We start from the raw sequence: 12,077 nt of genomic DNA, 5'->3' as shown, positions 1-12,077 counted from the left end.
TGGCGCTTGTGTGTTTGTGTGTGTGAGTTATAGTGGGAGGAGGTGAGGTGAATTGGTCAGGTGGCCTCGGGGGGAACAAGATTTATGTACAAGTGAGTTGCCAGCGTATTGTCTCTGCAGCAGTTATAGGTAACTCCTGATTTGGGTCTGGAAATGCTTTTCGATTTAAAACCACGAAAACAGAAAGAATTCGTTAATTCACCTCCCACCTTTGAAGAAATGTCCCTGGCTTTGTGTCAAATGAGTGTGACCCAAATTTGATGTTACCGAGGACACCGAGCTCAGACCCTGGCAGTATAACTGACTGCATCTGTCTCACGCATAGATGGATTGAAGGCTGGTGGATTGTGGTGGGGGGGATGCGGTTGCCGTGCATTTAACAAGATCCTGGTATAAATACAGGGGTGTAAGAGCTGGTGTCACTGTGCGAGCACATGTAGGTGTCTGCTGGCTGCATGTGTGGGTGGTTCCACTCAGCTTGTTGTGCGAGATTCTGTCTGTCTCTATGTATGTTTGTATGTGGAGGCGGGAAGAGAGACCCGTATGTTTGTGTGTGTGTGAGACAGAGAGGTAGAGAGAGAGGGACAAACTGAGAGGGAAAATGATTGGGGTTAAGGGAGACAAACTGACAAAGAAGGAGTGAGTCAGAGAGTGGAAATGAATTCAGGATGCGTGATTGAGGCCATGTGTTAATTACGGCGTTCCCAGCGCCTGCACGCTCTCTCATCATGGCTGTTTGTCTTACCGTGGCAGGCCCGGGCCCTCTAAACAGCTTACAACTTCTGACGGGTACACAGAGATCCGAGGCTGAGGTGTGTTTACTTACTAGAGGAGAAGTGGCAATTGTGCAAGCGTTATTTTTACCCTTCTTAACGGATTAAGGCGTTGTGCATTTTTGCACGCTTTTATTTTTGGGAGGTGATGGAGAAATGAATTTTAGTCCAGTCTGTTTGAATGTAGCTGCACAAAACTCAGTTTGTGTGTACAGTGTCGAGGTTGGGAGGTTGTGTTTATGGGTCTGTGTGTGTTTTTAAAGGGTGCGTCCTGACAGATAGAAATCTGTGCAAACAGCTGGGAGACGTGTGTGTTTGTGTGCGTGTCTTCAGCTTCCTCCCCATCTTAAACAGACAGCTGAGGCTGACCCCACCACACTGTGTCTGGAAGTCAGACAATGCAGGTCTGGTTTTGATTCTGTCTGTGTGTGTGTGTGTGTGTGTGTGTGTGTGTGTGTGTGTGTGTGTGTGTGTGTGTGTGTGTGTGTGTGTGTGTTTGACATATCCTGCCCTGCTTTCTCTGCATTGGACTAATGATACTGTGGCTTGTTTTTGTTTTGTTCATTCAACCTTATTACATAAGCAGTGACTGTAGCTACTCCAGGGGTTTTTTGAATTGGACAAGCAATCTATTTGTGCCACTGCCACCGTGTGTGTTTGTGTGTGGTTTATGTGTGTGTAAGTGGCGTGGTACAGCACAGTTAGAGCTAATCACTTGCAGCGTTGAGGATCACAAGTCGACCTTTGGCTCTACATCCGTCCCAAATAACCCTTCACCCTTCGGTTCACGTCCTAAGAAGAGCCAGGCTCTTCCATCTATCCCTCAGTCCACTACACTCATGCACACACGCACGCACGCGCACATACAGTGCACAAACGCCTTAATCCTACTGTACAGTGAAAGTGCACAGCTCCCCTCCCTTCCCCCTTATTGTTGTGGCCTACTTTGGTCCTACTCATGCGTGCTTAACCCTTTATACAGCCCTGACTACCACCCCACACAAAGTCACGTGCTGCTGATGCTGTTACCACGGCTACAAGGGGAAGACTTATGATGGAAGCCCCCATTTCACCCTTCCCCAAAGCCCACCAGTAGCTCAGTGGGGGCAGAAAAACAGTGGCAGCCAATCCAGTGTTAAGATGGGAGCATAGAGAACCTTGGGGCATTGGGTCTTCTCCATGACCGCTGCTGACCGCTTCTGTGGCATCTGGGGGTTCGGGTGGTGGTGGAAGAGGGCACAGCCTATGGCAGGGACCCCCGCCCAAGTACCAGACATAACACACTGGCCTTGCGTGTCTCTCTGATGCTATCGTGCTGATTGGACGCGTCAGTGATGGCTGTTACGGCTGATTGCAACTTGTTTATTCCTGAAAAACCCATGAGCCCCATCCCACTGCTGAAATCACGCTCACGTAATTAACCGGCAAAAGGTGAATTAAAGTCATGAATAAATAAATCGAGCACAAAAAAACAAGAGCGCTTAAGACTGATCAGCGATGAGGAAAAATGCGTACCCGGAATGAAATAACGAGACATTATCAGCAACCGCGTGAACGGCTTTGATCACAAACAGCAGGAGGGCTTTTTTTGGCATCTGCATTTTTTTGTATGTGTGTGTGTGCTGAAGATGAAAAACAATTGATAATGGTAATTCATTTAACAACAGCAACATAACAGAGGCATCAGTCTAAGAAGAAACATTCCTCTCGAATTGTCTCTCCGGATATATAAAAGTGTCAAACCACAGCATGCCAAGAATGCTGTTTCTCCTTTTCTTGGGTCTTCCAGTTGTTCACAGTGTTGTTGTGGGTTTTCCACCCTTCCCCCCACACCCTTGTGTAGCGTGCCCCTTCCCCTACACATCTACGCAGGCATGCACGTACACAGCCCTTCCCCGGGTGTCTCGGGAGAGATTTTCTTCAATGGAAACCGTGAGCCGAACTCAAGCGTGGGGAGGTTACACGAGAGATCTGCTCGCGACTGTATACGAGGAGTGGGATGTATGTCAGGCGGAGACAGGCAGGTGAGAGAGAGGAGGGTGAGGCAGGTTTTGATGTGCGGCAGACGCAGAGGTGAGCCCTCAGCTAGAGTTGTATGTCGACGCCAGGCGAGACAGAGGGTTGAAAGAGTGAATGAACACAGGCCTGGCACGTCGCTGGGTGGAGGAGGAGAGGAAAGGGGTTGCCCTGACACAACGTGTGGAGCTGCCACTACTACATCAGGCACTCATGTGCAAGAATCGAGTGGTTTCTACCCAGCAACTCGCCCTCTTACCCCCACCCCACCTCCAATCACACTGACACACACTCTCACTCACTCACACTATGACCTCCCGCTCCTTGCCAGAAGACAGCTCTCGCCAAATGGCAGCTCATGGTGTGATGCAAGCACCAAACAGGCACGTGTGTGTGCGCAGGCATGTGTGTGTGTTTTTAAGACATGAGGGCCGAGGGGGTGACAGAGGGAGGTAGAAAGGGGCGAGGGGGAGGGGAAGAGGGGGACTTGTTTTTGGCGTGTTCATACACTGTGAGCTAATGAGCAGTGACGCAAAGAGAAGGTGCATATGCGCACACTCGGCAGAGCATCGGCACGTGACGTCGCGCGAGGGCGACAGCTCCTCGAGTAACAGACACGGCGTGTTTGGCTGGGCGATGGAGTCAAGCTGCGCTCAGATTGAAGATTTCACCAGCAGGACTCCGCAGACTTGCTTTGCACTGTGACCCAGTGAGAAACAAGGCCAGTGTGTTACTGGGTCTCACACATGCAGACACACACCTTCAAGCACGCACACACTGAGGGAAAACAGGCAGCAAGAAACGGGTCGTGTGAGCAAAAACGTACATGCAAAGAGGAGCATTCGCAGGAGATGTGACTCATGCGTTCTGCGCAGTTCATTTGCTGTCGTTATGATCGCATTACAGACACATGGAGATTGATGCTGCTTACTCCTATGTGATAACTGTACACTTAACACACAGAGCTGAGGTCAGTGGTTGAAGGGATGGGGAGATCTTGGCTGTAAATTACCCTCACATTTCAGCATCCCTACTTCTGTGTGTGTGTTTGTGTGTGCGTACAGGCAGCCAGGCAACTGATCCACGGGTGTTTTGATGTAGCGGTGTGTGTGGGAGTTGACACAAGGGGTTGAATGCCTGCTTTTAACGTGTGGGGGGGAAGATTCATACATTTTTTTTGTCAACATCTCAACTGTCAACTGTGACATGAATCTATTGGTGCCAGGTAAATCAATAGGAAGATATATGCATCATTGCACTCAGCTATATATGTAAGCACTTTTTTTTTAAATGTGAGACTTTGGCAGGAAATGAGAGAAAAACGGGATATAAAGAATCTCTCACAAAATGGGGAATACAAATAGAGATATGGTATACGTCTCCTGGGTTTTCCTCCCTCTGTCTCTATGCTGATTAGGGTCAGCTCTCTGCCATTACCAAGTGTAGACACCGGGAGGGGGGGTCAGAGGAGCACAGTCGACCCCTCAGCTTTTCATAGGGCCGCCTGATAATAAGAACCGGTGCCTCCGAGGAATGCTGCCGAAGGAATGTTCCACTAACGCGTCTGTGCTCCTAAACGCCGCCTCTACGAATATGAATCTGGTTATCAAACGCAGCCCTGGCAGCTCCCTGAGACAGTGCAGTGCTTGCCTGGATACGGCGCCGCTTTCCCAGGTTTGAAATCCACCAGATGCCTCCTCCCGTGAGCCTCTTCAACCTGACCTCCCAGCTTTCCAGTGGAGTCAACGATGGGAAAAATGCTTCTAGCTTAGGCTTGTTTTTCCTTGCTGGTAGTGACCGGCCAGGCGCATTTGTCTGGGAAAGGAAACTGAAGTGAAATGCGTCTTTAAATGAATTTACCTTCAACGAGTCAATTCAGCAGGAGAGAAGTAGCAAAAAGAAAAAAACACACAATGTCCAGTTTAAGTGCGCTTTAGTCCTAGAGGAAGAGCTGCGATTTGTCCCACGTATCTTAGCAGCGTTGCCACATGAGGATGTGTGTGTGTCTGGTGAGCATGAAAATAGAAATGCATAAAGATGTACAACTGAACGGAGCCTGCATTGTAAAGATAGAACTATTTAAAGGGTGAGCGAACTCAGGCTCGGAAAATAAACACAGCTTATGAATGAGGCAGCGCGTGTGACATTTGTGTGAAGACCTGTCTATTTGCCGTGTGTGTGTGTGTGTGTGTGTGTGTGTGCTGGATTGTCAGCTCTCTCCCGCCTCATTGATGTGCCGGTCCATAAACACTCGGCCGTGACTCAGGCTCCCCAGTGGACCGCGGAGCAGTGGCTGATGGGTAGATGATCTGAGCCACACAGCTGCTGCCGCTCAAGGTGAGCCGCCCAGGGCGCATAAATCTGCATAGCTAATGAGGAGCCGCCGCAAAGGGCCCACTTAGAGCCATTACACAACTTTTGTGGTATGCATGAGCGAGGTGTGCGAGAGAAAGTGAATGACACGTGCACACACAGAGTGCAAATGAGACCCAAAAAAGGGTAAAATTTCAAATATATGCTCTAAAGCCCCCTGCAGTCTTTAAAGGTAGAATTTTTTAAGGGCTCAAGTAAAGGCTGGGTTTTGGAGTGCACTGTCATTGTTTGAGAGCACAGAGGTGGTATGAATTTAAGGGGATCGTGCACAAGAGCTCTAAGCCTGCTTGCGTTGCATGATGCAACATTAGAAATGCCCAGTTGAGCATTTGCTCGCTGTGTTGGTTTTTTTTCCCTCCTCCATCTACAGCCACGAGTCGTGCACGTTCGTGTCCTTTCACCACCGCAGCTACTGTAAAATCCCAGCGGGGCTGTCAGTGACGAATGAGTTTCTGAAACACCTTCTGCAAGTCAGATGAGATACCGCCACGTGATCGATTGCTCCTGCTCGTAACGCGACCATTATGGGGTTTTTTCTGTTTTTCACTCCCAACTCTAAATATCCTCTTATCCTTGTGTGTCTGCTTAGGCTCGGAATTCTGCTTCCGCAATTTCACCAGCCCTACCGGCATGATTGAGTCCCCGGGGTTCCCGGATAAATACCCTCACAATCTGGAATGCTCCTACATGATCATTGCCCCGCCCCACATGGACATCACGCTCACCTTCCTGACCTTCGACCTCGAGAACGACCCCCTGCTGGTCGGAGAGGGTGACTGCAAGTACGACTGGCTGGACGTGTGGGACGGTCTGCCACAAGGTGAGCACACAGACACACACAAACAGATGTCGGAATATCTCAGCATGAGCGTAGACACACTGGAAAGACACCCTGTCCTCACCTTTCAACGTGCGTGGACAGCCACATTTCCACATGCACATTCCTACACTGAAATCTGCATAGCAGCCTTCAATTTCCTGTGCAGGCATCCCTCTCTTTGATGTAAGCTCTTACCGTACAGTCCATCCCATTACTGGACACCCCTGAGGAGCAATCTGTTCCCATGGTTCTCTTCCCTCTCCATAATAACAACCCGTTCCTAACCCCCCTCGTACTTTCCTCCCTGTCCTCCATCCTTATCACCTAGCACTTCCTTCCTCCCCAGGGTGAGCGAGAGTGACGGCCACGATGAGTATCTGCTTGTATGCAAAGAGCCGAGATCAGAAAGTGGGAATGGGAGGGGTTTGGGGGAGAAAAACATTTGAGGATGTTATCAAGGGGCTTTGATAGTGACCGCCATAGGGTAATGCTAGTTGCTCTGTAGCTGATGAAAGCCACATTAGTAGTGGTGAGTGGTTCATTTCTCACCTCTCGCTTTGCCGAGTTCCTTTTCTTCTCTCTTTTTTTCCTTTTCTTTTTGAAAATATGAAGCAGGGTGGGGGGGGGAACCAAGGATTTGCTCTAATTATTCCATTTTCAGTCGCTAAGAAGGGATCCAAGTGGATTTAAAATTCCAATTATAGCCTTGAATTTAGGAGCTTTGATAGCTGAAAACAATTTATACCATTCAAAGTTGAGAATTAGGAGCAAATTAAAGTGTAACCCAGTTCCAGTGAGCCTGAGTTTCCTTGGGCGTGAAAGAGGGACGGGAGACGAGGCGGAAGGGTGAAGAATTTTTGTGTCTGGAGACCGTTGTAATCCTTAATGTTTGTGAGTGCGTGCACGCATGTGTGTGTCTATGAGTGTGTGAGTGCTTGTCTGCAGCTGATCCCAGTGCAGCTTGCATTAAAGCAAGGGATTCCATTCCCTCTCCTGCTGGGTTCTGGCTGAGACACACACATGGCAGATGGAGGGATGGACAGGAGAGTTAAGGGAGAGAGGAATGAATGGAGGAAGGGGAGATGGAGGAGAGGCATGCTGTGAGTCATTAGACAACACTTACCGAAGCAGCATGACCACTGGAAACCTGTCTTTGCAGTGCTGGATTTCCTTTTTTTTTATCTTATAGGAATTATCACATGTGCGTGCTTTTTCTGATTTTTCTTCCTTCCTTGAATGTAGCATCATACAGAAAAATGCATGTTGAGTTTTTCAAAATAACAGCATGAATGGTTTTTTTAAAATCCTTTTGTTGCAATATGAATTTCGTGTGTGTGTGTGTGCAGTGGCTCCTCTGATTGGCCGGTACTGCGGGACAAAGATCCCCCCAGAGATCCAATCGTCCTCCGGCCTGCTGTCACTCTCCTTCCACACCGACATGGCCGTTGCCAAAGACGGCTTCTCCGCCCGCTACAACATGACACAAAAAGAAGTCTCCGACTGTGAGTGCACCATCACTTTAAAAGCGCACGTGTGTGTGCATTTGTGTGTACAGAGTGTAGGTTTGCTTACCTGCTTTTATTCCCAACTCGATTTTCTCTCTTTCACCGCTTTCGTCTCTGTCATCTCTGCTGACACTCGTCTTTCTCTCTTCATCTTTTTTCTTTTTCCTCCTCTCCTCTTACCCTCTCGATCTCTTCAGCCGTGCCTGCTTTAATGCTATTTCAATCTCGGAGCGCTCCCTCACCCCTCTCAGCCTATTTTGCGCTCTCCTAAGAGAGCATGATTTCTCAGAAGCGGGCTCATACTATTTTCTTTTAGAATATAAATTAACTCAACCTCAATTTAGCTTCACTCACCTGTTGGGCTGCTTTCTGCCTCTCTCATTGTCCTTTCTCTTTGTGTGTGCCTGAGTTTAACTTCATGCCTCTTGTTTTTTCGAGCTCTGTGCCCCTCATGCCTTCTCTTTCATGTCTGCTAAACCGTTATATTCAGTTGTATTCAATGCAAACATAGCTGACGTTGCTCCCTCTTCTCCCGTCAGCATTTCACTGCAGCATGGCGCTGGGCATGGAGTCGGGGAAGATCAGCGACGACCAAATCACGGCCTCGACGTCCTTTTACGACAATCGCTGGCTGCCGCGCCAGGCTCGCCTCAACAACGATGACAACGCTTGGACGCCGGCAGAGGACAGCAACAAGGAATACATACAGGTATCACTCCGCGAGGTTCAAGCAGGCCTACGCTGTCGAGATCAGTCGATGTCAGCAGCAGCTCGCAGCAGCTGACGGATCAGCTGGTACCCTTTCATGCATTCAGTCGGCAAATGTCAACTATTTAAGTCGCTTTAGCCCACCTGCAGTTGTTTCGTACCCCAGGAAGAAGTCGTGCTGCTTCTTTCTTTGCCTTAGGCTTTCCATGAATGTACATGGAAGGGGCAGAGAGGTTCCAGAACAGAGCCGTGCCACCAAATATAAATAACCGCGCATTTGAGCTGTCTCGAGGGCCCGGGTGTTTAAGAAACTTTTAAATGCAGTTGGTTTGCTCTGGTAGAAATCTGAAGGCGAATATTTGATTTAAGGCACAAAGTCTACAGCGGGTCGACACTGATACCTGAATCAGCGACGCGTTAACTCGCTGGTGACAGTAAATTTGTCTCGGTGATACTTGCGGAAGAAGGCTCGGCGAAGAAGGCTCTCACGTACAGTGGGGGACACACAGAGGTGCTCACACATAAAGGGAATGGAGGAACTGTGAACCGATGATAAGGAAGTGCTTCCACACTCTCAATCTTTCCTGTCTCGAACGCGTGCATAGGCAGAGCGCGGAGGAGAGCGGCAAGAAGGCCGTGATTGATGAAGGTGCTCTTCAGGAATGCATCCGAACACTGTGCCATTGATCTTTGCCTCCAACCATTTCTCCCCTTACACACATCACAATGTACAGACACACACACTCACACACTCATAGATACCACCTAGGCTTCTTCAGTAGAAGGCCACAATCTGCTGCTGCTGTGTGAGCGATAGACTTGCAGCTGCTCGGCTATCAGCCTGGAGCACATCAATCCTGCAGTCTACGGAGCTTTCTCTGCCGCTATTCTATTTTATTTCAGTTCATGAAAACAAGTTTTATACATTTTTCCCCCCTTTTTCCAGGTGGATCTTCATTTCCTCAAGGTTTTGACCGGTATTGCCACACAGGGTGCCATATCCAAGGAAACGCAGAAGTCCTACTACGTCACAACCTTCAAGCTGGAGGTCAGCACCAATGGAGAGGACTGGATGGTGTACCGCCATGGCAAGAACCACAAGGTAGAGCATTAAACGTGTTTATAAGTAAAAACGAGGCCTGAAATGGTCCAACGGGCAAGCTCGCTTTAAAGTGAAGTCGAGCATCCACGCTGAACGCCGCATTTACACCTCCGAGATGTTCTCAAACAACTAAGGTTGTTGTGTTCGCTCGAGAGCCATATCAATGGCATCAGCGGACGCTAAATTCCTGAAGGAGTCTTTCCCCTTCTAAGACTGTTTATGAACCCGAGTCATGACCTCAGTCATGAGTTGGAGAGAAAGGGAACGGGAGGGAGGAAGAGATAGAGAGAGGAGGGGAACCTGACAAACAAGAACAATGGAGTCCTCTGTGTGCCCTTATCTGGGACTGCTATTTATCATCTTTCTCAGCCTAACTCACACACACACACGTATAAACACACACACCTGGGGGTTGTGAAACCCTCTGAGCAAATTTGTGCCTTGAGAGATTCACAGCATTACTCTCCGAAATCGCTCCCATTTAGTGTTTCGATCGAGCCTCGTTAAATGTGCGTTTGATTGCCTGCTCGTTGTTACTTATATACACACAATGGCAGGTTGTTGCTATGCCGTGACCGACAGACAGCCGGTTTCCAGGGCATTTAAACCTTGTCCCTCACATCTGGTTTAAGGTCACTGTGGATTTCAAACAAAAAAATAGAGTGGCAAGAGTGTGTGTGTGTGTAAAGAGGGGTTAATCCACACTACCCGCACAGACTGGGATTCCCCACCCCCCCTCCTCCTTCTGTGTGTGCCAGTGATTGGTTTGGGTGGGGCCAGTGGGGGGTATTTGATGTAGAGATTATTAAACAAAATGTGGATTTGGCTCAAAAGTCAACATCTGTGCAATTTATTAGAACCCCCGGAAAAACACACACACACAATTGAGAGGACCCCCTCCCTTTCTTTAAATAACCTCTGGCTGATCTCCCTGTCTGGAGATCTGTGCGTGTGAGCGCATACGTATATGATGTGTGCCTGTCTGCGGCGTGTAATCTGAGTCCGGTAATCCGTCTGAGCAAAAACTGCTCGGACACTTTGAGACACGGATTCAGACAGATGCTTCGGCATGCATTTTGCATTCGGGAGAGAGATATTAGTGGCGCTACGCTGCTTTGAAAACAGCGTTTTGTTAGCTTTTAGAAAACCGTAAAGGCGGTAGGAGGATTGAAGATCTGTGAAAGATCAAAATCTGAAAAATGTACGTTTTCTAAAGAAAATGGTGAAAACCCGACAAACAAAAGTTTGAGGAAGCAAAGTCAGGGAATAATGCCTGCTGCTTTTTCTAATTGGACACTACTTAATCTACATAAAATGCAGAATTGATTAAGCATACCATCTGCTTCTGATGATAAAGAAATACGACAGCTACAGCATTTACTGCATGCATGATAGGGCTCTAAATTCAAACTCTACAAGGATTTATTGCACACTCTCCCTCCTCTTATGTATAATAAAGAGGCATCTCAGATTGCGTTACATAAAACCTGCTCTTTGTGTATTTGCCGACCACAGAGAAAGCCGTCTAGGAGAGTTTGCAGCCACGGTTTTTACCTCGGACTTTGTGATGGTGAAGCCGAAGAATTCGCTTTACTCTTCGTGACCCTCGTCAGACAGGTTCCCTTCTGGTCTCCAAAGTTGAATCTTTCCGTGACTGCTAATCCACCACTGGTGTTTTACAAACTCCCGGTTAGCCTGTCCTAAGCCCCCCAAAGAGCCCTTAAGTGGTTGAAGCTCAGTTCTCGTCAGGGGTCCTGTAATGACTGGGATTTGGTTCTTCTAATTGTCATTTAGCAGTGAGCTTGAAGCTCGTGCAGCTTTGGACAGGAGTGTGTAGACGTGTCATTATTGTGTGTGTGTGTGTGTGTGTGTAAGGTTGAGGCACGAGTGTGCCTGTGCATCACGTATGAATCACCCGTGAAAGAAAGGGCCAGTTTGGTGGTTCTTACCTCCCCGTGTTTGTTAATGGAAGACAGCTCTCTGACACAATGCGTCGCTTTTTTGATGTGTTAACAAAGGCTGAAGGGCTGAATGCTCCTAAGAAGAAAAAGGAAAGTAATGTGGGAAATTAGAGTGATGAAGAAAGATGTAAAACACACCAGCGCTGCACATTAATCACCTCAATCACACCACCAGGTGTGGGCGTTTCTGTCATTTTTATTATTTTTTTTCCCAAATATTCTGCATGCCATCACATTTTCAATTCGACACCCATGTGACTTGTTAATTCTAAGTCACATTTCTCACATATGCGCCTCATTACTTGATGAGATGCGAAGACACTCAGGAACTGCATATTTCGCACACTTACACGTAGACGCGAGCTTCGCAGCGATTTTTTTCTTCTGTTTTGTTTTGTTTAAATAGACGCGCACGCTCCTGCGCCCAAACTAATTAACATTTAAAACACACGCTGTCACCTGTCTGTGAAGAAAATCCCAGGCGTCCCAGTGCTAAGCAAGCTTTGTGCTGCTGAAAGGCACTGTATGTGCTAAATCAGTCTAACGCTGACACACACATAGTAACATGGAGGAGATGGGGAAAAAGTCAGCCTTCAGCTTTTCTTCCTGCACCTCCATCACACTGTAGAGTAGAAGAGAATAGAATAGCCTTTTATTACCTTTGTACATGTAGCTCTCAGGCTAGCGGTGGACATATCGATCGATCAGGTGGTATCGCTAATACCGGCCCTGTATTCACTTGGTATGCGATCGATGCCCACATTTGTAGTATCCCACAGCACTAGCTCAGGCACAAACACACAGGCTTTGTTTTCCGCT

General features: G+C 48.1%; 1 protein-coding gene across 2 annotated transcripts in view; it reads left to right on the top strand.

Moving 5' to 3' along the window:
• Positions 1-12,077, top strand: part of nrp2a (neuropilin 2a) — a 62,477-nt gene that overhangs the window by 21,948 nt on the left and 28,452 nt on the right. For both annotated transcript variants that reach the window (XM_084920337.1, XM_084920338.1), the window contains exons 4-7: positions 5,752-5,982; positions 7,329-7,484; positions 8,027-8,196; positions 9,142-9,297. In XM_084920337.1, coding sequence (XP_084776463.1) covers positions 5,752-5,982; positions 7,329-7,484; positions 8,027-8,196; positions 9,142-9,297 — 713 coding nt within the window. The remainder of the gene's footprint in view (positions 1-5,751; positions 5,983-7,328; positions 7,485-8,026; positions 8,197-9,141; positions 9,298-12,077) is intronic.

This window comes from Perissodus microlepis, chromosome 23 (genome assembly GCF_051167445.1).
Source record: "Perissodus microlepis isolate ML-2025 ecotype Zambia chromosome 23, ASM5116744v1, whole genome shotgun sequence".
In the NCBI taxonomy this organism is placed as follows: domain Eukaryota; kingdom Metazoa; phylum Chordata; class Actinopteri; order Cichliformes; family Cichlidae; genus Perissodus; species Perissodus microlepis.
This window is presented reverse-complemented; position numbering and strand designations above follow the sequence as displayed.